The sequence below is a fragment of the Molothrus ater genome, chromosome 2 (genome assembly GCF_012460135.2).
Source record: "Molothrus ater isolate BHLD 08-10-18 breed brown headed cowbird chromosome 2, BPBGC_Mater_1.1, whole genome shotgun sequence".
Classification (NCBI taxonomy): Eukaryota; Metazoa; Chordata; class Aves; order Passeriformes; family Icteridae; genus Molothrus; species Molothrus ater.
The window spans coordinates 85992423-86019992 of NC_050479.2; the positions used below are offsets into that span (position 1 = coordinate 85992423).

Here is a 27570-nt window from a genome sequence, read left to right on the forward strand (position 1 = left end):
GGGACATGATGGAGCTCTGGCTGTGGAGCTCTCTGGTCTCTATGCTGATTGCTGAGGCTGGTGTTGAACCATAAGGAATGGATGGAGACTGGTTCCTGGTGAGGAGAGGACCACGGAGAGGGTGATGTCCCTCTGGTGGTTTATCTGGCTGTTGCTCAAGGATGGGATCTGTGTTCCCTGGAGAGCACAGCTGGCTGTGCTGGTTTAGGAAGCTGTGGAGTTAATTTTCTTTTCTCATTTCTGTACTGCCACTCTGGTGTAGGGACTGCAGCACATGGAAACTTGGGAGGAGATACTGGTGGGATAACTGATCTCAGCCAACGCAAGGGACATTTCAGACTATATGACATCAGTATATCAAGTGTGGGGAAGAAGTGAGCCACACATGGAATGATGGCCTTTGTCTTCTGAGATCAGCATTACCTGTGATGGACCCTACAGTCCTGGGGATTGCTGAACATGCACCTGCCCCTGGGAAGTGGTGAATGAATTCCTTGCTTTGCTCTGTTTGCATGCATGGCTTTTGCTTTCCCTATTACATTGGTTTTATTTAAGCCCACATCTTTTCTCGTTCTTGCCCTTGATTGTCTCTCTGATCCTGCTGGTGGGGCAGTGAGTGAGTGGCTGTGCGGGCCTTAGTGGCTGGCTGGGGTCACAGCGAGGGACACCTGCTGTCCCCTGCAGCCATGGCTTTGGGCTTGGGCAGCGCTCAGCAGCTGGAGAGGCTCGTGGTGCCCCAGGGAAGTGTCACAGAGGACATGGGGTGAAGGTCCGACCACGGCTGTTGAGCATGACCAGTGGGAGATGCAGGATGTCCCCAGAGGCCGGTGACCTGGGGCAGCTGGAAGGGCTTGCTGACGTCTTGTGGGCCGCTTGCATCCCCCAGAACCCGTGGGCCTCTCTCTGGGAGCCGCTGTCCCTGCAGCTGGCTCCGAGCCCGGTGTGCCACAGGAACCTTCTGCCTGCTCTGATTGCAGGGCATTGCACCACGCTGCCCCAGGGATGTGCCAAGGCCTGACGGGGCCCTGCTGCTGGCCACAGCTGGTGAGAGGTTTCTGCCCTGGTCCCAGGGGGATAGATGTTGGCAGACAGGGCAGATCAGGCATCCTGGCGTGGCAGGGGGTGCTGGCTCTGTACCCACACTGTTCTGGCCAGCACGGGGAAAGATCTTCTTCCTGATTGTTGAAAAAAATCAGAGTAGCAGCACTTCCTTTAAATCTGTTTAGGGACATCATATCCATGAGAGAGCAGTGACCTGGCACTGGGCTCAGTGGGAGGAAGAAAAGAGATAAAGCACAGTTTTGACCCAAAATATTGAATGAGTAAAAAACCCTAAATTCCATTTTCTAACCAGTCCCAGACATCCTAATCACAAATCCTGCCCAGCCCCAATAATGGGGGGCTGCCAGTTCCCTTCCCTTCCCACAGGGCACGTTCCCTGCCTGAACACCCTTGCCTTTCAATTTTTGTGTTGCTCTGGCCTTATCTGTACCCCTGGCTGCTGCCTACCATTTTCGTCAGCAGATACTGGGGGAACGCACCCCACAAATTCACACCTGCTCACCCCTGGTCTGGCTCTGTGGTCAGGCAATGTGGCTGTAAGCCAGCAAGGTGTGCTCAGGGCAAAGGCAGTGGAGGGAGAGCATCATTCCTATCTGCTCAGCCCTGATGAGGCCTCACCTGGAGTGCTGTGTCCAGTTCTGGTCTTTCTGGTACAAGAGAGACATGGACATACTGGAGAGTAAAGCGCCACAAAGGTGCAGAAGAGAAGGAGTATCTTCCATATGAGGAAAGGCTGAGAGAGCTGGTGGTGTCCATATTAGGAAAGAGAAGACTGAGAAAGTTGTGATCAGTGTTTGTAAAGATGTGATGGCGGTCAAGAGATTACTCCAGAATCGTCCTACTGGTCTTCAGTGACAAGACAGGAAAAGAGTGGCAGGCACAAACTGAAACACAAAATAAATCTCATCTAAACATGAGAAGAAAACCTTTCTTTTTTTCCTAAAACTGAAGGTGCTCAAACACTGACACAGGGTACCCAGAAAGGGGGTGGAATCTTCATTCTCAGAGATATCCAATGGTCCCATTGTTGACCTTGCTTGAGCAGTTGTTGAAGCAGATTGTCTCCAGAGGTGCCTTCCACCCTCTCCAGCACTGACTCTATCTCTGTCCCTGCCTCTTATCCCCTTTGCTGCCAGCCCAGGAGCTGGCTGCAGGCTGCTCACAGCACCTGACGAGGAGGATGCTCTGCCAGGCCAGGGAGGAGGTTGGAATACTCCAAAGCAGGGCTGCTTTGGGGTGGGCCCCACAGTCTCTGACTCTTGTCATTGCCCCTCCAAGGACCCTCCTTCAGACTTGGAACTTTCATGTTTCTCCTCAGCTGACAACTTCTGAATTTTAAAAGTACCTTTTCTAACTCCCTAGTCACTTTTAAATCCTACTGCTGGCCATATTACTCCTTTATAAGCAGTTTGGGGGAAGCACCTTCAGACAAGTATCACCTGTTCATTATCACGTTCTTTTAGCAGCATTGCTCTCTAGGCCAGCTGCCACAGTTGGGCTGGGTGAGACCCACCAGACCAGCACAGAAGGTGGTGAGTTTTCAGGCAGAGCACATAAGAAATTCACCTTCTCTGGATAAACCCACCACTTGTTCTCCTTCTCCACTCCTCAAAACTGCCCAGATCAAGGCAGCTTTCCCATGGTGCTGCCTGCAACCTGTCTGCCCTGGGGGAAGGAGGAAGGCACCACCCTGGGCCTCCAGCAGTGGTAAGGACAGTGGTGACAGGGCAGGATTGGAAAGTACCTGGCAGACCCCAGGCACCTCCTCACCACCACACTCAGAGCACAGGGATGCAGTGGGACCCCTGGCCAGCTCAGGCAAAGGCCACGGGGAGGCTCAGAAGAGATTGCACAGAGCCAGGGACATGGTGTAGCTAAGTCCCAGCTGAGCTAGAGCCAAGTGCAGCCCCGTGGCCATCCAGCCCAAGCAGGGCTGGCAGGGGAGGACAGCAGGGGAGGGACTTGCCCCAGCACTGCATAAAAAGCCCCCGCAGGGCCAGGGAGCAGGGAGCCTGTGAGAAGAGCCCAGAGCAGCAGTGCCAGAGCTGTAGGAGAAGGGCCATGGAGCAGTACTTCTCAGCCACGCAGAAGATGGAGCAGGAGGTGATGTTCCCCAGCCTGCTGCGAGGGGTCTTCCCGCAGGAGGAGGGGGCAGCCCCGGCTGCCGAGAGCCGCACGGACCTCTACGAGCGCTACCAGCTCCTCAAGGCCATCAAGCCCATGGTGGAGAAAGGCCTGGCCTCTGTGGGTGACCAGAGCCCCAGCGGTGCCAACACAGACCCAGCCTTAGATGAGGGTGCAGACAGCAATCTGGAAGAACGCCTGTCCCATCATGTCAATGGCTTGCAGCAAGTTCTGACAGACCTCACCAAAAACACCAAGGCCCTGACCCGGAGGTACAGCCAGATCCTGGAGCAGATCAACCTTAGTGAAGATCAGTCCAGCTCTTGAGCCTGCACTTCCCATCTCTGAGGTAAGAGCTTGGGGACATGCAGTACCAAGGAAGAGCTGGCTGAGGGGTAACATGCTTTGTCCTCATGCCCAAACAGCTGTGTGGTGTTATAATGTTTGCATCACACCCCCAAATCCCAGGAGTTCTGAGTCTGCACTTCATTGCTGAAGAGAAACATCCTCCCGGATTTGTCTTTCTCAATTGCCATTGGTGCAAGGTGTGTCAGCAAACAAAGGCAACTCCGTGAGCTCCACGCTGTCCCCAAGGCTCCTCAGTTTGCCACACAGGCAATGTCTTTCTGCTGCTGGCCAGACACTAATGATCCCAGGGACAAAAGAGATGGGTGGTTGAAATACTGTGACTGGACTCCAGGAGCTGCCAGACACTGGTGCTTCAGTTATTTACCTTTTTTCTCTGGTGGAAAATACAGCAGTCATTTTTAGGCAGGAGTTTGGCACTTTCAGGTTTCCAAATATCTAACTTTGGCACACCACCTGCAAATAGCTCAGACACTTCAGTCTTCCCCTAGCCTGAAAAGCAAAACCATTCTCCATGTTGGTGGGACTTTCATCCCCTGAGGCCCCTTGGGGAGACATCCTCATGATCCATTAAAGATGGGGCTCATGGCCAAGGTCATTGTAGTGAAATGGGGAGTGTAGAAAAATAATAACAACAACAGAGGGCATTAACAGGACTTTACCCTTATTTAGGAAGACAGCCAGACAGGAATGAGGACATCCTGACCATGTGTGTTATCCCCACAGGGTCTGTTCTCCAAGTCCAGTGGCACTTCTCCTGAGTCAAGTCCCACTGAGGAGCGTCCTTTGTGGGCAGCACAGAGCTTGGCTGTCTGCCTGCTGGGTGCTGTCTGTACCATCTGACTTGTCCTGTGCCCGATCCTGCTGGCAAACTTCCTGCTTCGTTTCTCTCCTGTCCTAGGGGGATTTCTGCGGGGCAGAAATGAGTGGTTTGTGTTCTTGCTTTGTAGAAGGCATCTGTAACTTTGAAGGGATGCTTTTTTCTGTGTGTGCCTAAACCCCTCCAAACCATTCTCTTTGGAAATGTAAATAAAATGCAAAGCCTTGTGCAGATGTGTCCTGTGTTTCCTACGAGCTGTCACTTCTGTCAAACTACCGTCCCCCGGTACATGAGGGTGAAGGACCTTGGCCACCAAGGCCACGCTTCAGTGCAGGGAGATGAGCTGGGTTTCTTTGGCAGGGCTTTGAGATGAATGTTCCCCCAGCTCTCTGTCTCTCCCACCTTACAAAACCTCAGTGTAATCCTGCCATCATTCTGTGCTTGGAGCCGAATCCCAACCTGCTCCCCAGCATCCTTCTTTCCCTCCCACAACATCCCCTTCTCTCCTGGATTCCCAGCACCATGTCCTCTCCTGTGAACAACCTGTTGGAATCCTCAGAAGCTCCAGCAAAACAGGTGAGGCAGTTCTGTTCCTCCTTGCTTGGTCATGACATACTCCAGAGCTGGGGACAGAGGAGGTGGGGATGCTCAGCTGGAGTAGGAAGGCAGGACCTTGCTCACTTCTGATCCCTGTGAACTGTGGGGAAACTAGGACAAAGCCCTCACTGAGTGGGTGGACAGGAGCTACAAGCTCTTCACAGGACAAGTTGGGTCCCACCTCCAAGTGACTCATTCCCTCCCAGACACACCACCCTTAGGAAATCCTGCTGAGCTGGGCACTAGAGGAAAGTGCCCCCTTGCCTGTTCAGGACATTTTTAAAAAATCTCAGCTGTTGAAATAGTGCTCCTTTGGCTGAACAGTGGTTCTCCATCAACTTTCCACTTTTGATTATAAAACTGCAGATCTCTGAGCATCTATGGTGAGAGAAGGATTGCCACCAAGCCCTGTGCTGCAGGCTCTGGTTGTGTTGTTCATGTTGCTACAGATGCTCTCTGAATCTGCCGTATCACGAAAGTGAAATAACATCCTTCAGGCTGAAATCAGAGACTCATCAGCTCCAAAAGCCTCCATCTAAAATGAGCAGATATTCTGCAGATGGTATGCCCGTTTCCTCCCTCACCTCCAGGCAGCTCCATGCCTTGCTCATATATTCACGTTGACCCCTTTAGCGGGGTCCTGATTGCTCGGCAGCAAGTGAAGATCCACAGCACTCTAAAAGGAAGACAAGAGCAGGACCTTCCTGCCTTGCTTTTATTTTAGCGAATCTCTAATTACACAGAAAATAAAAGAGAAAAATTGTTGTGCTGTTTAACAGTGGAATGTACTGTGGCAGCTGAGATCTCAGATACAAGCCTTCAGCCGTGCATCCTGAGAAGGTGGGTGGAGCTGATAAATGGCTGGAAGGCACCAGTTAGGAATGCTGACAGTGTTTGCACAGCACATGGTGTTTGATTTAGGAGTGGTTCTTGAATCGCTGAGTCTCTTAAACAGAGGCTGACAATTCAACATATTAAAGAATAAAAACTTGATAAATACTTTTATGGATAGTACTATTTTCCAAACTGATGCACAGTCACAGAATCACAGAGTGGTTTAGGTTGGAAGGGACCTTAAAGATCTCCCAGTTCCAAACCCCCTTGCCATGGGCAGAGATGTAACCTACTGGGTCAGTTTCATCAAGGCCCCATCCAACCTAACCTTGAACACTTCAATGGGTGGGGCAGCCATAACTTCTCTGGGCAATCTGTGTCAGTGCCTCATCACTCTCTGAGTAAATGTATGTATCAGCACAGAGATGTTCCAGCTCATGTTATATAAATATTTATACAATTTTCAAAAAGCACATATTTATTCCCCACAAAGCCACCATCAAGTTATTTTTCTTTGGTAGAACCAAATTTCTAAGCACTAATATGATTATTTTTATGATTCATATTGTAGTTGCTCCTCCAAGGTCCAGGCACAGGCTAATTCTTTCATGAAAATACAGGGAAAGGATGGTCCCTGCCTGAAAGAACTTACAGGCTTGGAAATATCCCTTTTACATAAAATAAAAACTGTCGGCAGAGGAACCAGACCAGTATGTTCATCACACTGAGGACAAGCCATGGTTGGTGTGGCAGTAGAAGAGAGTTGTGGACTCTCTGAGCTGGCAACTATTCCTTTTGCTAAAGTGGTAAGGATTTCTGTTGTGGAATTGAATGCCATTAGCCACCCTTGATTCTGATTTGGGGAAATCTCTCAGATGGGCAAGGTAAACTCATCTACTGCCCTTCACCCTGCCTGAGTGAAAAGCTTGTGTGAGCACAGAGGTGATGGTTCACCCATCTTTTCAGCTCTGCAGCTGCAGAAGGAAAGGTTACCACCTCCAGCATTGAAGACATGGTGGATGTGAACTCTGTCAGCTATATCCAGGATATGATCTGAAACATCTACATAAGTCAGCCCAAAGAATGGGATTTGCAGCCCTTAGAGGTCCGGGACACACAGATCTTCCAGGTCTCCTTGTTTTCCAGTAAGCATTAATCTTTTAAAATTTATTGCAAGTCACAAAATCTGGGGTCCCAAGCAGACATCACTGGTGCATCCAGCACTACCAGTTCTGCTGGTCTGGTAAAGGGAAAATTCAAGCATTTCTATTCAAAGCAGCAGAGATAACTCAGACAGAGGTTATCATTGAGGATCCCTGAGGATGCTTAAGAGAACCAAAAGCAAAATGTAAGATGGGTTCAATGATAGGTTTACCCAAATGCACAAAGCATTCATGAGTCTGGGCCCAGTTTGAGGGAGCCTTTCATGAGAACAGGCTTCAAGGGAAGTGAATCAATCTAAATTCTAACTGGTTTTCCCTCTGTGCCTCAAGCTCCTGCTCAGATCAATGCTGTCTTCTGAGAGGATACAGATCCAGCAAAACTCCTGGGGTATTCAAAAGCAAGAAAGCTGGTGTCCATGAGCACAATGCAGATTTTGTGCAAATTATTTCCTTATATACCATACTGACAATTTTCATAATTAACATCTTCCCCAGGAAGATTTTTAGGAAGTGTTGTATTTGTCTGAGCTTTTTCTTTTGGTTGCTGGCAAAAGGAAGCATCTTGAAACAAAAGAGAGCGAGGCAATGTTGGTAGAGGGGATAACACCTTTTATTTAGACCAACAGAAACTGGAAAAAAAATGGGAAAAAAAAAACCCCAGGCAAGCTGAAGCAGAATCTGACAGACATGGGAATGCCTCATGTGCCCTAAAACATGGATAGTTTTATCCATCTGTATCAGTTGATCTAATAAAAGATATTGTCTCTCATTACAAACTTTATGTTACATCTCTGGACAATCATGCCCATGGCAATTTTGCCACCAGAATGAAATGAAGACACAGAAGTGATGAGTGCCCTGAAGACAAATTTGGAAGCAACAGTGCACTTAGAATGACCTGGAATGAAATAAAGGAGATCCTGAAGGGTTGTGATCTGATTCTGGAGAGGTTATTTAGGCTAGCTCTGATGTAATACTCTGTGTTTAATAAATTAACACAGACAGAGAATCATCATAGAATCACAGAGTGGTTTGGATTGGGAAGGAACCTCAAAGACTATCTAGTTCCATCCCCAACCCCTCAGCCCCGACCCTGTCATAAGTAGGGACACCTTCCACTAGAACAGGTTGCTCAAACCCCCATTTAACCAGGCCTTTAACATTTCCAGGAATGGGGCATCCACAGCTTTCTCAACCTGTGCCATTGTCTCATCACTCTCACAGTAAAGAATGTCTTATATCTAATCTAAATCTCTCCTCTTTTATCTTCAAGATGCTCCCCCTTGTCCTGTCATGATGTGCTCAGGCAAAAATTCACTCTCCTTTTTTTATAAATCCCCCTTTAAGTACTTTCAAGTTCACCTTCACTACATCCTTGTGAGTGTTTTGATTTTGTGATAGTCTTACAACCACTAAATCTGTGGTGCTGCCCACATTCTATATTTGGTGGATACAGGATATTAGAAAACAATGTCATGCAAAGATAATAATCAAATATTTATGGTCAATTTAAGAGTTTATGTTCAAGCAGAGATTCAGGTTTGGTTTTATTTACCTTGCACAAATTACTCAGTGCCCAGAGATTGTATGGGTGAGGAAGAAAATGCCATCACCTTGGACAGATTGTAGACACCCTGTAGATCTGTCATCAGTGTGAGTGAAAAATGGGATCAGTGAAATTGTTTGGGATAAACTGTGCTTTAAAACAGCAGCGCACTTAGGCCAAAAAGCTGTGAAAATGTTTACTGGTTTTGATACAATCAGTTGTCAAGGCAGAGGTGGACGCACCTCATGGGGCTCATTGGAGGTGCCTCCCTTGGAAGGGATTATTCAGCCCTCAGTCACCACTCACACAGCTGCACACGAGGTGTGTGCTGGCAGCCAGCCTGAGTCCACCCTGCACCTTGCTGGTTGCCAGAAAACTAATGAGCAAATACTTCCGCTTTCAGGCTGTCCCCTCCCCTCTCCCTACACCTGCAGCTAGAACCAGGACTCTGCCTGCGACAAACTGGAACCTCCGTGGCAGCAGCTGGGCTGGGAGCAGGGAAAAAGCTGACCCAAGGAAGAAAGACCAAGTGAAAGAGGATTGGAGCACAGCTGGGAGCCATACTGCGTGTGGGGTAGGACGCCAGCACTGAGCAGCAGGTTTTCCCAAACAGCTGAGTCCTCAGCTCCTGGGGAAGATGAGCATTTCGTCAGAGCACAAGCCCCTTGGGAAGCAGGTCACCAGCAGCCTGCATATGGTGAGTAAGGTATGTCCTCAAGGGCACAATTCCCTCATGTGGGATCAAAGCACCCCTGATGGGCAACATTTGAGTGGGTTTTTTTCCCCCATATGCTAATCTGAAGACACCAGGCCTTGCCAAATATATCCCTAAGAAGAAGATTCTAGTTAAAAAGCTGTGCCTGTGTGCACCTGTTGTGTTACGGGAGGGCCAGGTCTCTCACAGGCATGCAAGATCTGACAACAGCAAATTACCAGAGTTGTTCTTCTCCTTTGGCAAGAAGTGGAATTCAATTAATATAAACTTTAATTGGTCAGTTCCCTAAATAAAAGCCTGTTGTAGGTTTTGGGGTTTTCAGCAAGTCTTATGAGTCTCCAATGATGCCAAAGCTGCCCTGTGTTGTTGACATACAGGATCATCAGGTGGGAGCAGCAGTTTTTCTAGCTATAAGGAAAATTAATGGCAGTCTCAGACAAGCAGCATGTTACTAGGTGGAAATCAGTGATGAGATTATTTCTTTTTAGTCTCCTCTGCCCTCAGTGTATTGCTAACCAGTTTGTCTTCTTGGTTAAAGCTGAACAATCTCTTCTCCAGACCTCTCTGTATTAAGAAAACCAACCTTCATACGTTGCACTTTTCAGATGTAAGTTGCAAAATGCTTCCCTATGGAAGAAACTGTTTTACAGATTAGTAAACTGGGGCACAAATAGATGGAATGACTTTCCTGAGTGTCATCTTGCTGGCTAATTACAGAACTGGGAATCAGCTGGTGCCAGTACTTCCAGTCCACTGGGAACCTTTTTGATGCCAGGCTAAAACCATTAATCAAGATGCAAGAACATGAAGCTTGGCTACTGTATAAAGGAATAAATGTTATCCATTTGTATTAGTGACAAACAGCATGAAACATCTGACCTGCCATCTGAAAAAGGAGCAAAGGCTCAAAAGCCTGAGACTCTCCTGTCAAATAGTCCCTGGTGGGGAGTGCTGTTGGTAGCTCTTGGACTAATAGCATATCTCCTAGGGAGAGACTTGACTACAGAAACAGCTTTGGGCTGTGTTTTTCAGTAGGTGGAAATCACAAGATAGTCTCAGACAGAATAGTACTTGTCTTCTTGACCCAAGTGTAAATGACTGCTCTTGAAATGAAACTGCCCACACTAGTGCAAAGCAATATTCCAGCCGGGTCTTTGGCCTGAATCTCCTGCTGCTTCCCTGGCTTGCTGAGGGTGTGAGCAAATTTCTGCTAAATCTTATAGTTTAAAGGGAAGGTCTCCCATTGCACCAGGCTGTCTGTTCCTAGTCCCATCCTTTTGTCAGCTCTGTGGTCATTAAATCCTCTGTCAGTTCACTAAGATGAAAGAGAAGCAGAGCTGGCATGAGGTGAGCAAGAGAGCACACAGAGAGGTACAAGAACAGGACAGGGAGAGGGCACAGGAGCCCCCCCCCTTCTCTTGGTGTGTGCTGTGAGATCAGCTCGCGTCATCCCGTGGCTCTGTACCCATGTGATCCAGCTAAGTACTTAAGCACACACTTCACCTGAGGCATGTAACCAGCAGCACTGAGGCAGCTCCTTTCATGATCAGATCCAAGAAAGTGCAGGTGAGCTCCTGGAAAATAGGGTTGTTTATTGACTGACGCCTTCCCAATGGCAGGTGTGGCCCCGGCCTGGCTTGTGACTTACATTACAGTAGTGCTGGCAGGAGGAAAAGAACTCTCTCTTTCTTTCTTCCCTTTTCTTCTCATCTGCTGACTACTACCTAAAATGACCAAGTGCAAAAGGAAGCTAGTAAAATTTTTCAGAACTGAACATACAATAAGGTCAATTTTAAAAGTCCAGCTTTCCAGGTATTCAGGCCTCCTTCAATTCAAACAATGGTGTTAATAGAGAGGGTTAAAAAATGCGAACAAACACACAGTCTTTACATTTTTCCATTTTAAGTCCATGTCAGTTGCATGAAATATTTCCTTTACTTCCTAACTAAAGCCATCACACATTTTTAGGTGCTTTGCTAAACAGCTTTTGTCCTGCACCTCTGACATGATGGATTTTTGTCTTACTTCAGTGTTTGCAGCTGAACCCCCAGATGAGTGGAAGCCAATTCCACCTATTTATAAGGTTTTAAAGGCTTTAGTTTCTCCTTTAAAGAGGAAAGAACAGTTCAGATTATAAAAATGAAATAGCACAGCTTTGGGCTCTATCTTTGTCCCTCTGCACATGGGGTGGGTGAGAGCTCACCTACTGCTCCTGCTGTAGGTGGCCCACAGGGACAATGCTTGTGAGCTGCTTAGGAGATCAGTGTTGGTTCCTGTAGTCACTCCCAGCGTTCCTGGGCAGGGTACTTATTTTCCCTCTTTCCCACCAGGAAAATGACACCAGAAAAAAAGTCTTTGCTGCTCTGGTGGTGAGAGCTGTATAAGCATCCGCATCTGCTTTTTGCAATAAATCAGGTGGAGGTTCCCATCTGACATCCACAAAATGGGAGTTCATATTGCTCTTCACATCATCATTCCATCCTCCAGCTGTAGTAATTACATATCCTCTGAACAGAGAGAGACATAGTTCTCCCAGGATTTTAGAAGCTGTGGGAAATTTAGAGGAAAGAATCCAAACAATTATTATCTCTTTTTCTGTAAGTGTTGTTTATAGATATGGTTCTCCAGAGTGTGCTATTCATAGTTCACCAATAGTGTGAGAGAAGATTCCTAAAGGCCAATCAGGTCTTAGGTCCACCATTGTTTTTATAAGAACTGCAGATTTCTAAATATAGTGTCTTTTCATGCATTCTGATGATGGAGTCTCTGTATAGCCTTTGGCTGTCCCCCCCTTTGGCTTTTCCTTGACACTTCCATGTTGATGACCTCAGAGTGATAATGCACATGGCTTTTTGTCACTGTTTTTTTTTTCAGTTGTCACCAATTGTGGAGTTAAATGTTGGCGGGGAGATGTACACGACAACACTGAGCACCTTGAAGAAACACCCTGGCTCCAAGCTGGCAGAGATGTTCACTGGCCAGCCCAAACTCAGGACTGACTCCGAAGGGAGGTTCTTCATCGACAGGCCAGGCACCCACTTCAAATACATTTTGGAGTACCTGCGCAGTAACCAAGTGCCCACCCAGTGCATCCAGGACGTCTACAAGGAGGCGTTGTTCTATGACATAGAGCCTTTGATCAAGCAGCTTGAGGACTCCCCACAGATCTTTGGGGAGCTCGTGGCAAGGAGGCAGTTTCTGGCTCGTGTGCCCAACTACAGTGAGAACATCGAGCTGATGATCCGCATCGCGAGGGCGGAAGCGGTTGCGTCCCGACAGTCCAGCGTCATCGTATGCGTGGTCAGAACCGAGGAGGACGCAGCCAGGTGTCAGGATGCCTTGAACAGTTTGGACATGGATAAAAAATCTGTGGTGAAGTTTGGCCCCTGGAAGGCTGTGCCCAGTATTTCTGATCTGCTGGACTGCATTCAAATGGACATTGAAGCCAAAGGGTATAAAATATCCTTTCAGCCCCATGTTGCTGAAAAAGGTTTTCGCTTCAAGTCGCATGACTTCTTCTACAAGTTCCTGTTCACCTGGTGGTAACAAAGTGCCACCATTGATAGGGAACATCAGAAAGCAATGACTGGAACAAATTAACCTGGACTGTGGAGAATAAACCACGAGCTGCCAGAGGGACAGGAAGAAACCCACAGGCCAACAAAAGGATCTCCTTTGGCTGTTTTCCATATCAAAGAGCACTTAAGAGCCACTTGAGGTTTAGGGGATAACTTTTTAGGGGTTTTAAAAGGCTCCAGAAAAAGGAGGAATTTTACTTTTCAGTGTTGCTTACTATTCATTCAGTTCAAAGAGATGGATCTGAGAATTGAGCCAACCTCACTTAACCTAAGGGAAATGAATAATCCCAAATATGTCTGGTGGACATGTAGGGGTGCTCTCTCAGTGCAAATGGGAACAGGCCGCATATGTGGAAATACTGACTGAAACAATGATATTACCACATACTCAAATTAAATTTGGTTTCTAAATGGGAAGGCAAAAGCTATTCTTCTCCTGCCTTTCTACACTAGAATCTGGGTTAAAAGGAAGGATTCAGTGTCCTATGATCACTTCTTATTTCTCCAGCAGACAGCCTACTCTCTAGTCAATGTATTTATTACCATTATTTATTATTTGTTCTTAAGGAAAGATAGAGAACCTCAGCTATGGTCCAGGATCAACAAAAGGCAAAAATACCATCACTGATGTGAGGAATTTATAATCTAAGGATACACACTCCTTTTTCAGACCACACAATCTAATCTTTTTCTTATGACACTCATTATTAAGATGATGCTATTTCTAACTACATAAGCTCCTGGAAGAATTGGGAAAACCTGCCACGATTTGGTGGGAAGGAAGTGGTACTGAAGCAACAGCCTGCAAATTCTCTTCTACCAAACACAAGTTGCATTGTACAAGGCTTTTAAAAAAATCTTAGAATTTGAAAGTTTATTTTTATACTGGAAACAGCTTGGGTTTAATCACTCTGAGAATCATAATGGCTGATTTGATAAAGACCATATTTCCTTTACTTCTTGGAAGATGGATTTCTTCCAGTCAAGGACAATAAACATAGAATCATAGAATGGTCCCTGGGATTTCAAATAAATAAATTTTAAATTTTTTTATAATTATGCAGAAGTGCTTTATTTACTGACATTTTCCCCTGAAGATCCCAGAATTCTAAAGATCTGAAGTTTTGTCTTTAGGATAACAGATTTGAGGCACTCCTAATTAAACTGTTTCAGATGTGCTTAGCCTAGCATGGACCTCCCCCCAGTGACAGCCATGAATCACTCCAGGCTTCAGGGCAGTTCTGCTCTAGGTGTGAAGGGACTCTGAGATCTCTCACATTCACAGCCTTGGTAAGAATGGACACAGTCAGTGTCAGAGAGGACAAAAAGGTTTAGGAAAGAGGCTCTTTTGATCCTAACCAAGTGGTTGGTGGTGCTCAGCCTGGAAGAAGAGAAATTGAGGAGGCCTCCCAGTAGACAAAAGGTTGCTTTAAAGAGATCTATTTCACTTTGTCCATACTAAGGGTGGGGAAACTGGCTTAAGTCACAACAACAGAGATGAAAATTATATATTAGGAGAAAAAAAACCTCAGTATAGAATAGTTAAAGCCTGACACCAGCCAACCTCTTAAGTCTATAGGACTGCTGCCATGAGAAACTTTATTTGGCACACACTCAAATCCTGGGTTCAGTTTGGGGCCCCTCACTCCAAGAAGGACATTGAGACCCTGGAATGTCCTGGAGAAGGGCAGTGGAGCTGGGGAAGGGTCTGGAGCACAAGTCTGATGAGGAGTGGCTGAGGGAGCTGGGGGTGTTCAGCTTGGAAAGAAGGAGGCTCAGGGGGGACCTTATTGCTCCCTACAAGTGCCTGAAAGGAGGCTGTGGCCAGGTGAGGGACAGGTCAAGAGAAATGGCCTCAAGTTGTGCCAGGAAAATCATCAGGAAAAATGTATTCACTGAAAGGGTGGTCAGACATTGGAACAGGCTGCCCAAGGAATTGGTCAAGTCACCATCCCTGGAAGTGCTCAAAAAATGTGTGGATGTGGCACTCAGAGACAGAGTTTAGTGGTGGGCTTGGCAGTGCTGGATTAATGGCTGAACTTGATGATCTTAGACATTTTTTCTGACTTTAGTGATTCCATGATTCTGATGGAAAGAATTTTTCTAATTATTTTCAATTAATTGTTTTAATTAATCATAAGCAGTATATTATTTATTAGCATTGTATTGGTCTTAAGTCACTTTTAGCCAACACATAGATAGTTTCTTCACACAAACGATTATTGTTAGAGTTTGATTGGGAAAATCATTGAAACTTTAAGCTTTGCTAAACTAGCCCTGATATGCTTTGGTGAAGCGAGAGAGAGATGTATTTCTGAAAGTGGACACAAAAAATGCAGAATTTATAGACTACAAGGGCATTTGCAGAAACCAGAAGATAACAAAGACTCTTCAGTATGTGCTGCAAACCTCCCTACCTGGGAGAAAGATAGCAAAAATACTGAGAAATGGGGACTAATTAACATGAGAAGCAAGAATAAATAACCAGTAGAGGACAGAATACTAATTAATGAAGATAATTATGTCATTTAGAACCAATGAGCATTCATTTCTTTATTTGCTAAAAAAAGTAGAAAAAGGTGGGAAAGTCAGCTTAAAATCGAATACTAGTGTTAGGAAAATTTATCCACAAACATCAGAGGTTTATGCCCAAAAAGGAGACAGAGGAGTCCTTTTACTTTATTCGAATAAAGGGAGAGGCCATGGGGCATACCCCTGGGATCTCTTAAATTTTTGGAGGACGAAGCCTCCTTTTTATCCTAATTTCCTGGCACATTTCCCTTCTCTCTTTCCCCATTGGCTGAGGTACTTGAGAGGTACAGACTTCCCAATACACCTGATACCAAAGATTTCCCTCTAATGTATAACCCTCCCTTTTAATTTTTAATTCTTATGGAATTTAGGGGTTTTTCTTCCCCATTGTTTCTTTCATCTTTCAATGTCTAATTTCATTTATCAGCCAACCTAAAGTTTATTTGTAAAAGCAAATGTCTTTTTTCCAATCATCAATCAGCGGAATCCTTCCCACCGTTTCTTTTATCTCCCAGTGCTAGTTTTATCTACCAGCAGACCCACAGCTTGTTTGTAAAGACAAATCCGCTATTTCTCTCACTAGTGAAACCTGAGTGTACTTTGCGGCGAAAGAGCGCGGAGCAGCCGCCCTGGGGCGGGACGGGCGGTCCGAGCCGCGGCCGCCATGTTGGTCCCGCGTCCCCATGGCAACGGGAGGCCGCCGGACCATCGAGTGCGGCCTCCGGGCGGAAAGAGAGGCCGCGCCTGGGCCCCTCCCCGCCGCAGCTCTACGGCTCCTCTTCCGGGCTGCGCGGGCCGTCATGGCGGCGCACCTGAAGAAGCGGGTGTACGAGGAGTTCACCAAGGTGGTCCAGGTAACATCTACCCCCTGGGCCAGGATGGACGGCTCCGAACTCTGCCGTGTGGCGGGAGGTGCCGGCGGGTGAGGCGGAGCTGTGGGGAAACCCACCGGCCCAGCTCGGCGCCGAGCCTGGGAGCGCCTCCCGCTCGCCGGGCGTCGGGGCTGGGGCGGCCCCTGAGGGGTTGGGGAGGAGCGGGACGGGTCGGCCCCGAGTTTAGGAAGGCTGGAGCTGCTGGAGGGGAGAGGTCTGAGGGAAGGTGTTCCCCTCAGAGTGAAGAGGGAGAGAGGTTGTGGAGTTTCCCTCACTAGAGATACTCAAGAAGCGTCCAGGCGCAGTCCTGTGCAGTGTGCTCTGGGATGACCCTGCTTGAGAGGGAGCTTGGACGAGATGACCCACTGTGATCCCTTCCAACCGGGCCCGTTTTGTTGATTCTCTGACCTGAGCAGAGCCGGGACTGCTGCGGGGAAGAGGAAGCATCCCCCAGCCAGCGACTGGGGAAGGAACTACAGCGGCTTTCTGGGCTGCTCCAGGCCGGTGGGAGTGGGAGAAGCCGGTGTTTGCCCTGGATTCGTTGTTTGGTGTTGGAGGCAGCTGGATTTGACCCAGCCTAGGGTGGGGAGAAGCCGTATTTTGCAGGGACGGGGACTACCTGGGCAGGACAGTAACAGCCACAGTGGTCTGATCATGGGTGTCTCCTTGAGACAGATGAAGGAGGGGCTAGCGACTGCCCTGGGACATGGGAGCTTCCTTAGGCCTCCCCATGTTCAGTCTGGGGAGGAGTGGGTCTGGATGTGCTGTTTCTGAGCCGTGTCCCTCTGCCCACAGCAGCAGCATGAGGACCTGTCCACCAAGAAGCTGCGGCTGACCAAGCCCAGCAAGTCAGCAGCGCTGCATGTGGACCTGTGCAAAGCCACCTCACCTGCAGATGCCTTGCAGTACCTGCTCCAGTTTGCCAGGAAGCCTGTGGAAGTGGAGAGCGTGGAAGGGGTTGTCAGGATCCTGCTGGAGCATTATTACAAGGTGGTGAAGCTGGGAGTCAAACATGCTTGCTCCTTCTACTCCTGTTTGCTTGTGGGATGTTGAACAGGGGCTCACAGGCTCCTGTGTTGCTGACTCAGCCTGGGCTGAGAGTGAGCAGCTGTAGCCCTTGACCCAAGTGATTTCTGATTGTGTTACTTTGTCCTTGTGCTGATGGTTTCAGTAGCCTGTGACAAGTTATCCCTGCTCATGGCCTGTGTGGAAGTTAACTTGGCAAGGGACAAAAGACCTGTCAAGTTTTCCAGGGAACTGGAACTTTTCCAGCTGGGAGCCCAGATGTCTACAGCTGTTTCAGCTTTATCTAACACTTTCCTGACTGATGTGTCCTTACCTTGTTCTTCATTTTCTCTAGCAGTGGAGAAACCTTTTAGCTATTGCTTATGTGGTAAAAACCAGCACTTTTAAAATCACAGAATCATGGAATGGTTTGGGTTGGAAGGGACATTAAAGATCATCCACTTCTGACCCCTCTGCTAGGGCAGGGACACCTTCTGTTAGACCAGGTTGTCCAAAGTTCCATCCACCCTGGGCTTGAGCACTTCCAGGCATGAGGCAGCTTCCCTGGGCAACCTTCTCTGGGCCAGTACCTCACTGCTCTCTCACTAAAGAATTTCTGCTTAATATCAAATCTATGAAAAAAACTGTCAGGGATCAGTCTCTTCTCCAATTAACAAGCAGTAGAACAAGGAAATGGACTCAAGCTGCTCCAAGGAGATTTGGATTGGATATTTGGAAGACTTTCCAAAAAGTTTTGAAAATATTATCAAACACTGGAACAGGCTGTCCAGGGCAGCGGTTGAGCCACCATCCCTGAAGGTATTTCAAAGATGGGTAGATATGGCACTTGGGGACACAGTTTAGTGGTAGATTTGTCAGTGTTGGGTTAGGGGTTGGACTTGATGGTCTTGAAGGTCTTTTCCAACATAAATGATTCTCTGATTCTATGAAATACAGAGTTCCTGGTCAAATAACACAGATTATTTGTGCTCGGAGTTTGTTTTGTAGCCTGTATTGGAAGAGAGACTCATGAACCTGCAGATGAGATCACACTGGCAAGAACACAGCCTGTTACAGAATCCAGCTTTTAAAAATATTGCTTTCAAAACTAACATAGCTGATATTATTTTACGTACAGACAAAATTTTCAAAAGAACTTGTTTCTTAGTACTCCATAACACTTACACTTTCCCTGATCATCCAGAAACCTGACCCTGAATGCTGTAACTGCAGTGGAAGTTATGTGATGATTTATTTGTTTGAAGTGTCATTGTTTTGTTTAAGATGGTCCTGTAGCCTCCTGCTCCTTCATGCCTATAGATTTTGGTAGGGCAGTCCCATACAGTCCTCACGACAGTATCCATTGTTTGAATGCATAACTTCAACCCTAAAATAAAAAACACTTCTCAGTTCAGTTGAGAAAGGGACTGCTACCTTGGGTGTCACATTTGTCACTTGGAGGCTGTGTGTGGCACTGAAGTCTCCCTTAAACACTTGACAGATATAAATAACAGTTATAACTGTAAAATTTCTTGTTGAAAGATGGGATATTTGTTACTGTAATTTTTCTGCAACTCTGTGTTCAGTGTTGCACAAATGCATGGTAAGATCCATGTATGACATGCAGATGACTTTCTGCCTTTCTATTCTGCATTGGATATCCTTGGCAATACAATGAAAGAGAGACCATCCAGTTATGACCACAAGTCATGTGTGCATGAGTCTGTAGAAGCCTCAAAATAAATCTTTAAAATGTATGAACTTTTGAAATTAATTTTAGAGGAATATTTATTGATGAGGCATACTTATGCAGTTATCACCTATGACAGCATTTGCTGTTTCTTTAATGAGTAGATGTATGTAGGTAATATATGCTGTTCTCTTTGTTTAACTTGCTGTATTGGGGTTTTTTTGGGATGTTGTTTCCTTCCAGGAGAATGATGCCTCTGTAAGGCTGAAGATTGCATCCTTGCTGGGGTTGTTGTCAAAGACTGCAGGATTTTCCCCAGACTGCATTATGGATGATGCCATTAACACCCTTCAGAATGAGAGTAAGTCTCACTTTTGATGTGGTGCTTGAGGTCAAGGTGGAATCGTGCTGTCAAAGCATTTGGGACAGTGGTCTTACATCTCAAGTGTATGATTGAGAATTTCTGCTTAGAGTATTAATTTTCTGGTTTTGTGAGTGATGACAGATAACACCATGTTCTGAGGAGGAGAAAAATGTTCCTCTGACCTGCCTGCTCTAAATCTTTGTTCTAAAGGAGTGCAAAATTTGCTTTTGCATCTCCGTCTGGGAGCTGTTGCTTCTGAGGTTCTCTGTTCTACAGGACAGTTTTGCTTAAAATGGAAAATGTGTTTGAGGAGGAGATTTTTTTTTATATTATGCTAGAGGCCAGCTCATCAAGCTGTGTTAAGAGGAGTGTAGCCAGCAGGTCAAGGGAGGAGGGTATTCTACCCTTTTACTCAGCACTGGTTAGGTCACATCTGGAATACTTTATCCAGTTTTGGTTCCCCAGTGCCAGGTTGGTGCTGGTAAGGTTGGGTGAGTTCAGCAGAGCCCCTGAGGTGGTAGAGGACTGGAGTATGTGATGTACAAGGCATAGCTGAGGGAGCTGGGCTAGTTCAGGCCTTGAAAGGTTTCAGGATGGCCTTCAGTGTGGGTCACTCTGTGATCCTGTAGCTGGTAAGAGTTCAGCAGAGTAGTGCATAGCCTTTCACTCTTCTGTTTTGCAGAGTCCCACCAAGTCCTTGCTCAGCTGCTGGACACCCTGTTAGTGATCGGCACAAAACTCCCAGACAATCCATCTGTCAGGATGAGGCTGGTAGAGGTAGCCTGCAAGGTAAGGAGGCCTCCCTGGGCCAGGAAACTTTTGTCACTGCCACAAGAAAAAAAGAAAGGTAGTCAGTATTTAAATTATTTTAATTTTTCTCAACAAACTGTTACAATACTAAAATTAATAACTGCTAGGAAACATAGCACGATGTTTCAAAGGGCTAAAAGAACCATAAGAATCCAGCTACATCTGCTCATCTCTTCTTCCACAGCATCTGACAGATTCTTCTCATGGTGTAAGGAATAAGTGTCTTCAGCTAATTGGCTGTCTTGGCCCAGTGGAAAAAGGTGTTGCAAAAGAGGCTGAAAGCCAGGCGGCCAAAGATGTCCAGAAGATAATAGGAGATCATTTTAATGATCAGGACCCTCGAGTTAGGACTGCAGCTATAAAAGCCATGGTAAGTGTAGCTCATATGGTGGAAGAAATGTTTTGGAGTTGTATCAGGGAGCTGAGAGAGGGCTGCAAACTAACACAAAGAGGTTTGTTTTAGAGATTATTTTAATTAACTTAGTAAAAGCCTGTTCAGTGTATCAAAATTACCTGAAAAAATAAGCTAGGTCTTGAAATACCAGAGTAGCATGAGATCTTAAAGGACATTTGAGTGATTCATAACTTCTGTTTCAGGTATAGCTGAAGAGGCTTTTTCAACTTGTTCATTCTTTTGAGTATGTGTAGGCTCTTTCTTTTAGAGACAAATTTATTTCTTGATTTAGTATTGGTTACCAGAACTACAAGAAACCACTAGTGCTCCAAAATGCAGTAGGTATCTGCTTATGATAGGAAACCTGTGTGATAAGTCCAGAAAGAATTTAGTTTGTTTGTTTTAAAGCAAACATTTATGTATTGCCTCATGGTTGCATTCATTAGCATTCTCTAATTGTTCATGAGATATACTATATACTGGGTTTTTTTGTGTGGGGACCCTTCAGAAGCTTTTAGCTTTGAAGAAATGCAAGCAAAGACCATGCTTTTCAAAATACTGCTTAATGTGAGTTGCCTGTGAGTGTATGGGGATACAGAAGTTTCTCTGTTACCCCTAAGTTTATAATAATGTTCCATCTAATGTGATGGTCAACGAGGATCTTTGAATTAATGTTATTAAACTCCAGAGAAAGAAGGAAGATGCATTTGAGGAGGTCAGATTGCACTTGAGTCTCTCTGAAATCTCCCTCTCCTAGATGTTGTACTTACTCATCCTTCTAAAAAGAAACAATATAGGACACTTTGCTGTCCCTGTGGTTCAGTAACAGAAGGATTGCCAATGAGTTTTCATGCCATGTAAATGCTACTTTTGGATCCATGTTTCAGGAATGGTAATAAAGTAATTAATTATCTGTTTTAATTGTGAATTAATATGGCTAACACTAAAAAATTATTTGAAGGTTGGGAGAATGAACAGGCAGTGTATTTGTATAAATTGTTTTTCCATAATCTAAGTATGAATGATTATGAAGCTAAAAAATTATACTGAAGTCAAGAATATTATTTAAAATCCTTATGGTCAAGGTAATGCAGTATTTTAATTATAGCAGCTCAAACAGAAAAACTGTGGTGAAAACTTAGTCTGTGTCCCTTAAACATGTATTTACACTTTCTTACATTGTTTTGTTTTTTTCCCCTGTAGCTACAGCTTCATGAAAGAGGACTAAAGTTACAGCAAGCTATTTATAGTCAGGTAAAACCTTGTATTTGTTTTGTACTTGTCTGCACATCTTTCTCTTTGAGTTCTTTGGCAGTGTGTTTTGTGAGGAGGAGGGCACTGAGCAGAGGAGGAGTATTTTACACTTAGGTAGCAGATATTCCTTGTTGTTGTATAACAGTGGAAATAAAAGGTTATTTTGCATCCATTGTGCTTAAATGCACTAAAGCATGTGCTTTGTTGTATATTGTTTGGGGAGGTGATCACGGGAAGTGCAAGGCATGATGAAGTCATTCCTGTCATGTGGCAGTCGTAGTCTGCAAGTCTTAAACCCTTGTTCATTGGAGAGTACCCATGAAGCTTGTGTTTGTTAGATCAGTAAAGCTGTGCAGCTGCAGCCTGTATCAAATCAGCTCTATTGCAGACTCTCATTTCATCCTTCTTGCATGGTACAGGCAATTCTGGAGTTTATAACGTGTGCCTGGTTGACTTTATTAGATCTAGTCTGCCTGATCAAACTTGGAAATACTAGAGAGTAGCAGGGAAGACTAGATTCATTTTGATTTTTAATCTGTCCTAACTGTGGTGAGGCTGTTGCTGCCATTGTGGGAAGGGAATGGCAGCTCAGGTGGAGATGTTTCAGGTACATTGGACTATGAATGTTCTTTCAGGCCTGCAAGCTGTTGGCAGATGATTACGAGCAAGTGCGCAGTGCTGCAGTTCAGCTGATTTGGGTCCTCAGTCAGCTTTACCCTGAAAGGTACGTCCTGCATGCACTGTCCTCAAAGTACTGGCCAAGTAACCTCCTAATCCTGAGAGTTTTGTGCTGGTAGGTCTGAGGAGGGGCTGTTAGGAAACGGATGTGTACAAATGGCTGATGCCTGATGAGAATGCACTGATGCAATGAAGTTTTGGTTCCTGGTATTTGTTGAACATTGATGATCGGAAATCAGCATGGTTGTTTCTTATTGATGCCATCTAGTATGGAATACAATCAACAAACTGATTTCTCTATGTCAGCATTGTCCCGATTCCTTCTTCTAATGAAGAAATTCGCTTGGTTGATGATGCCTTTGGAAAAATTTGCCATATGGTTAGTGATGGTTCCTGGGTTGTAAGAGTACAAGCTGCAAAGTTATTGGTAAGTTGCATTATTTTCTTCTCTAGCAGAGAATAGTTTCTCTTAAGTTACTTGACTTTTCATATATATTTGAAAAAAAAAAAAAAAGAGAATGGGAGGATGTTTAAAACCATATAGGTAAATTTCTCCCAGAATTCTGAGGTGAAATACATGAGGGAGGTTGAGGAAACAACAGTTTTTCAGCTCAACTGTGCAGTGAGTTCTTCCCTTGAGAGCAGATGGTTGAACATTAAAGAAAAAAACAAATCCGTGTCATAATTTCCTGCTCCTACTTCTCTACCACAGGACATGTGAACCAATTGAACTCAAGAAAAGCCACATTAACCTCAGTGCGAAAATTAGATGTTCTGATTCTTAAGTTCACTTTTTTAGACTCTGACGTACAATAGTGTCAGGTATTGCATAAAGCTGTTAGAATGAGTGGATAAGATTGAATGCCATATTGGGATAAGTCAGGAAATTATATGGTGCAGTTTAGAATAATCCTGTTTTTTCCTTTTGATATTTTTTTTTCTTTAGGGTTCTATGCAACAAGTTAGCTCCCATTTCTTGGAGCAGACCCTTGACAAGAAGCTCATGTCAGATCTGAGGGTATGTAAGGGTTTGAGTTTGTTTTCCTGTGTGTAGGTGCTAAAATCACACAAGAGGTGTGTTAATATTGAGTGTGTTTGTTCATCTTGTCCTTGCCTGAGGGTTGCTGAAAGTTAATTGATAATGACAGGTTTTGTTTTAGATTAAAGTCAATGAAACAATTGCTAGTTTTAGATTTCATTAACCAAGCATGTAAGAAACAGCTCTAGGTTATTCGAGTTTTGCAACAACTGAGAGGTAAATGTTTGTGGTGTTCTGATAGTTTTTTGGCTAAAAACTTTGCCTATTGTGTATGGAAAGATTGCATCCTAATTCTAGGAGCAAGCTCTTGGAAACGTCCTGCAACATCTGATCAAAAAAACATCAAAATTTCAAGCAACATGAGTAGCTAAAGGCTACTCAACCCTGTAAGCAAAATTTTTCAGTAACATTCCTTCCTTAAGCAACATGCTCAAGGTTAGGTTAATTTTTTTCTGTCTACAAAAGAATGATCAAGAGATGCTGTTTTTTGTGTGCTGCTTTGTAAAGACTGTTAAAGAAAATGCTGTGCAGCTTTATTTAGAGTGTGTGGGAAAAGGAGGCAGACTAGCAAGCACACTGAATGAATATCCCATTTTACACATTGCTGAACTCTGGATAGTATTGCTAGCATTAAAGTATTTAATTGCAGTTTAACAAGTCAAACTGCAAAGTTATAGCATTTTTGCAGATCACTTATTGGCTTCTTAACTAGATGGGCCTTTGTTCTGACCCAGTTGGGCTGTTTTTGCAATGGATGTCTAAGAATATGTTAATTAAAATGTGTTTGTTATTGTCTTTTCCCTACATCAAAACTACAGAGAGTTAGTGGCAGTTAGAAATAGCCATAGAAGAGTAGGTACTGTTTGCTTTTCTTAGCACTTGTATGTGTGCCAGTGTCTAAGCCTCCAGCTATATCTGTTTTCAGATCCAGTTTAATATTTTGTTCAGTCATCTTTTGAAGTTGATGTGGTTGTAACTGAAATGTTTTTTTGGACAGAGGAAGCGCACTGCACATGAACGAGCCAAAGAGCTCTACAGCTCTGGGGAGTTTTCAAGTGGCAGAAAGTGGGGAGACGATGCTCCCAAAGAGGAAATCGATACTGGTGCTGTGAACTTGATTGAATCAGGAGCTTGTGGGGCTTTTGTTCATGGCCTGGAAGATGAGATGTATGGTAAGTGTTAACTGGGCATGGAATACCTAAAGGGGGGAGATCTGTGTTGGCTGATGGGCATTACTGTGATCTCTGATATGGCAGTTGTTTCAAAGGTGCTGTAGTGTTGCACAGAATTTTTGATAGAAGTGTTCAGTTGGGTGGAAAAAGCAAATTGCTTCCTATAAATGGTAAAGTTTTAGTAACGTATATGGTAATAAGTGGCTTGCTTCTGGAGTGCAAAAACCCACTGGGATTATTTTTTGTTGTTGACTTAAATTTAACAGTTGGATGTGGTCAGAAATTGGCAGTTAGTTACTGCTGTTTGAAAATGGTGTTTTGTCAGCAGGAAGGAAATTGATAGAATCATTTAGGTTGGAAGATACCTCTAAGACTATCGAGTCCAAATGTTAACCCAACACTACCAAGTCCACTACTAAACCATGCCCCCAGGTGCCACATCCAGATGATTTCTGAACACTTCCAAGGATAACAATTCCTCCACTACCCTGTGTAGTCTGTTCCAATGATTGACAACCCGAATGTTTTCCATCTAAACCTCTCCTGGTAGAGTGCGAGGCTGGTATTTGCATAAGCCATGAAAATTCCAAGCTCTGAATGTAATTTTTGAATTTGCTTTTAATGTAATTGGAAGGATGAGGTTAAGTTAAAACATACAAAACCACCACAACAAAAATATTGTAGATTGTGTTGTAAAAGTGGGTTTATTGCTCTATGAGTCCTGCAAATAAATGCATGTTTTCCCAGTAGCTGAACTCTCCCTAAAGCTTGAAAGTGCACCTTCTTTTTTTCCTGACTAACAATAAAAAATGTTTCACTGGTTCAGCCCCTTGGCCCAATGAAACATGTTCTACAGTTTCTTGTGCCACAGGTCTTGAGTCAGTATGCTGCTATCGAGGAATGTGGATAAAATGAACAAATGTGAAATATACACAGATCTCTCTCTCCACTGCAGCATTTTTAAATACTGCTGAGCTCCCCCTGACTGGTAACCCTGCTTGAATTCCATGTTGTAGCTTAAATCCGAATTAGTGTGTCAGCTTATGAAAGCAGTATCAGCAAAATGTTTCTCTTCACTTAATACCTGGGTCTTAATGACCATGGAGACTCAGAGCTGTGACAAAAGCATCATTATTGAGCGAGCAGGGTCTTGCTGTCTGTGCATTTTTGTACTTGATCAGAATCCTGAGGAGTAGGATGTCTTCTTTAAGAACAATAGGCCTAAAAGCTCCACACAAGTTCAAGTAAATGTTTTCAAGATGAGCTAATTTGAGTGAAAACTAGAAGTATGTTTAAAACAACAATGTTTGCAAGACATCAGATTAATTACCATTTTTCTGATCCTAGCACATAAATGTTAGGGAAGCTAATGAGGATGATTATAGGGAAGAGAATCTCATCTCTGCCTAACCTTGTTATATTTGGGTATTCTTCAAATTCCTGCAAAGTTTTACAGTGTAAGTAGACTCAGGATACTTTCTGATGTGTTTTTTTACTTTAATTCAAATAACTTTAACATTTAGGTGGTACCTTTTCCCTTTGTCTTGAGGAATATGAAGTCAGAAAGCAGAAGACTTTCATTCTGTTAACTGCCAAAACGTTGATTCTCTGGGGCTTTTCAGCAATTCATAAAGTGCTGCATAGCAAGGTAAAAATGCAGTGAAAGCTCCAAGCAATTAAAATGTCAGGAAGAATAAAACAACCACAGTTTAATTAACTAAATTAGTTTGCTTAAGATACCAGTGTTAATGCTATGCTTGCAAAAGACACTATGAAATATGCAGTATTTATTGATGGATTAGAGACCTGTTTTTCATCTGCAGGTCCCTTTTGCAGATGCTTATGGCAGCAGCAGGGCCTGTGTCAGAAGTGAGACTTGATTTGAAGATTTGTCTGTGAAGAGGTCCTCAGTGGGTCCCTGCTGAGGCTCTGTTGCCCTCAGCATTTCCTTAACATCTCCTGTCCTTAGCCCAGCCCTTGAAGAGTACAAGACCTCACTGTTGGGTGAATGTCCTTTTAAACCAGACAGTTTTAAATTATTTTCAGTGAATTCCCTGCTCCTCTTTTAACAGAGGTTCGAATTGCTGCGGTTGAAGCCCTGTGTATGTTGGCTCAGTCCTCGCCTTCTTTTGCGGAGAAATGCCTGGATTTTCTGGTTGACATGTTTAATGATGAAATTGAGGAGGTCAGGTTGCAGTCAATACACACAATGAGAAAAATCTCCAACAACATCACTCTGCGGGAAGACCAGCTGGATACTGTGTTGGCTGTCTTGGAGGTAAGAAATTCTTGAGGGCAAGAATTGCTTTCCTGCTTGCTTTGGGGTGCTTAATTATGTACTGCTAATCAGTCCCTTCCCCTGAGAGCAAACCCACCCTTTTTTGGGGTTTTTTGACTCTTTGAACTCTGACAAAGTTTCCTAGAATCTGGTAGTTTGTAAGCACCAGGACAGCAGAATACTTCTGAAAGAGACAACTTTTAGATAAAAACTCTTCCTTTGATCACTGTGCTGTTCCCTCCATGTGTTTCCTTCTGTCTTGTGTTGAGGTCCAGCACTCCATGCACTTCATGTTGCATGCAGCTTCATTTTCTTTCTGTGTCCTTGGTTCAGCTGCTTTGGCTACACCTTTGCTCACCAAGCAGAGCTGGCCACCTACATCTTTGCTCACCAAGCAAAACTGGCCTGAGATCTTTTTCTGTTGAGGGTGTTTGTCAGTGTGCTCTGCCATATAATTCTGAGTTTTCCTAACCACCATCCTCCCAGTCAGTGTTAAGCCAGGATTCAGGGAATAGCATGAGTCAGATGCTCTTCCTTGATGAGGTTGATCCAGGAAGAGATTTTGGCTGTATGAATGGTACTGTGTAAAACTGTCCTCTCAGACCTGATTTATTTGCTGAGTTATAGCCCCTGGGGCATTTTTTTTAATCTACTGCTTGTGGTAGGCAAGTTCCTGC

At 44.7% G+C, this 27570-nt stretch overlaps 2 protein-coding genes across 3 annotated transcripts in view; both read left to right on the top strand.

The window, feature by feature from the left end:
- Positions 1-9149: 9149 nt before the first annotated feature.
- KCTD14 (potassium channel tetramerization domain containing 14) lies at positions 9150-12773 on the top strand. Of its 2 annotated transcripts, none has more exons than XM_036392609.1 (2): positions 9150-9218; positions 12102-12773. In XM_036392609.1, the coding sequence occupies exons 1-2, from the start codon at positions 9150-9152 to the stop codon at positions 12771-12773; spliced, it is 741 nt and encodes a 246-aa protein (XP_036248502.1). The 2 variants fall into 2 exon arrangements, with proteins under 2 accessions (XP_036248502.1, XP_036248510.1); XM_036392617.1 differs by having other exon boundaries at positions 9150-9209.
- Positions 12774-16137: 3364 nt separating this feature from the next.
- The window catches only part of INTS4 (integrator complex subunit 4), a 32690-nt gene continuing 21257 nt past the window's right edge, over positions 16138-27570 (top strand). Inside the window, exons 1-11 of the mRNA XM_036383895.2 lie at positions 16138-16191; positions 17005-17199; positions 19148-19265; positions 19951-20057; positions 20263-20448; positions 21676-21726; positions 22362-22450; positions 22711-22831; positions 23351-23422; positions 24441-24615; positions 26688-26893. Of these exons, the coding sequence (XP_036239788.1) occupies positions 16138-16191; positions 17005-17199; positions 19148-19265; positions 19951-20057; positions 20263-20448; positions 21676-21726; positions 22362-22450; positions 22711-22831; positions 23351-23422; positions 24441-24615; positions 26688-26893 (1374 nt within the window). The remainder of the gene's footprint in view (positions 16192-17004; positions 17200-19147; positions 19266-19950; positions 20058-20262; positions 20449-21675; positions 21727-22361; positions 22451-22710; positions 22832-23350; positions 23423-24440; positions 24616-26687; positions 26894-27570) is intronic.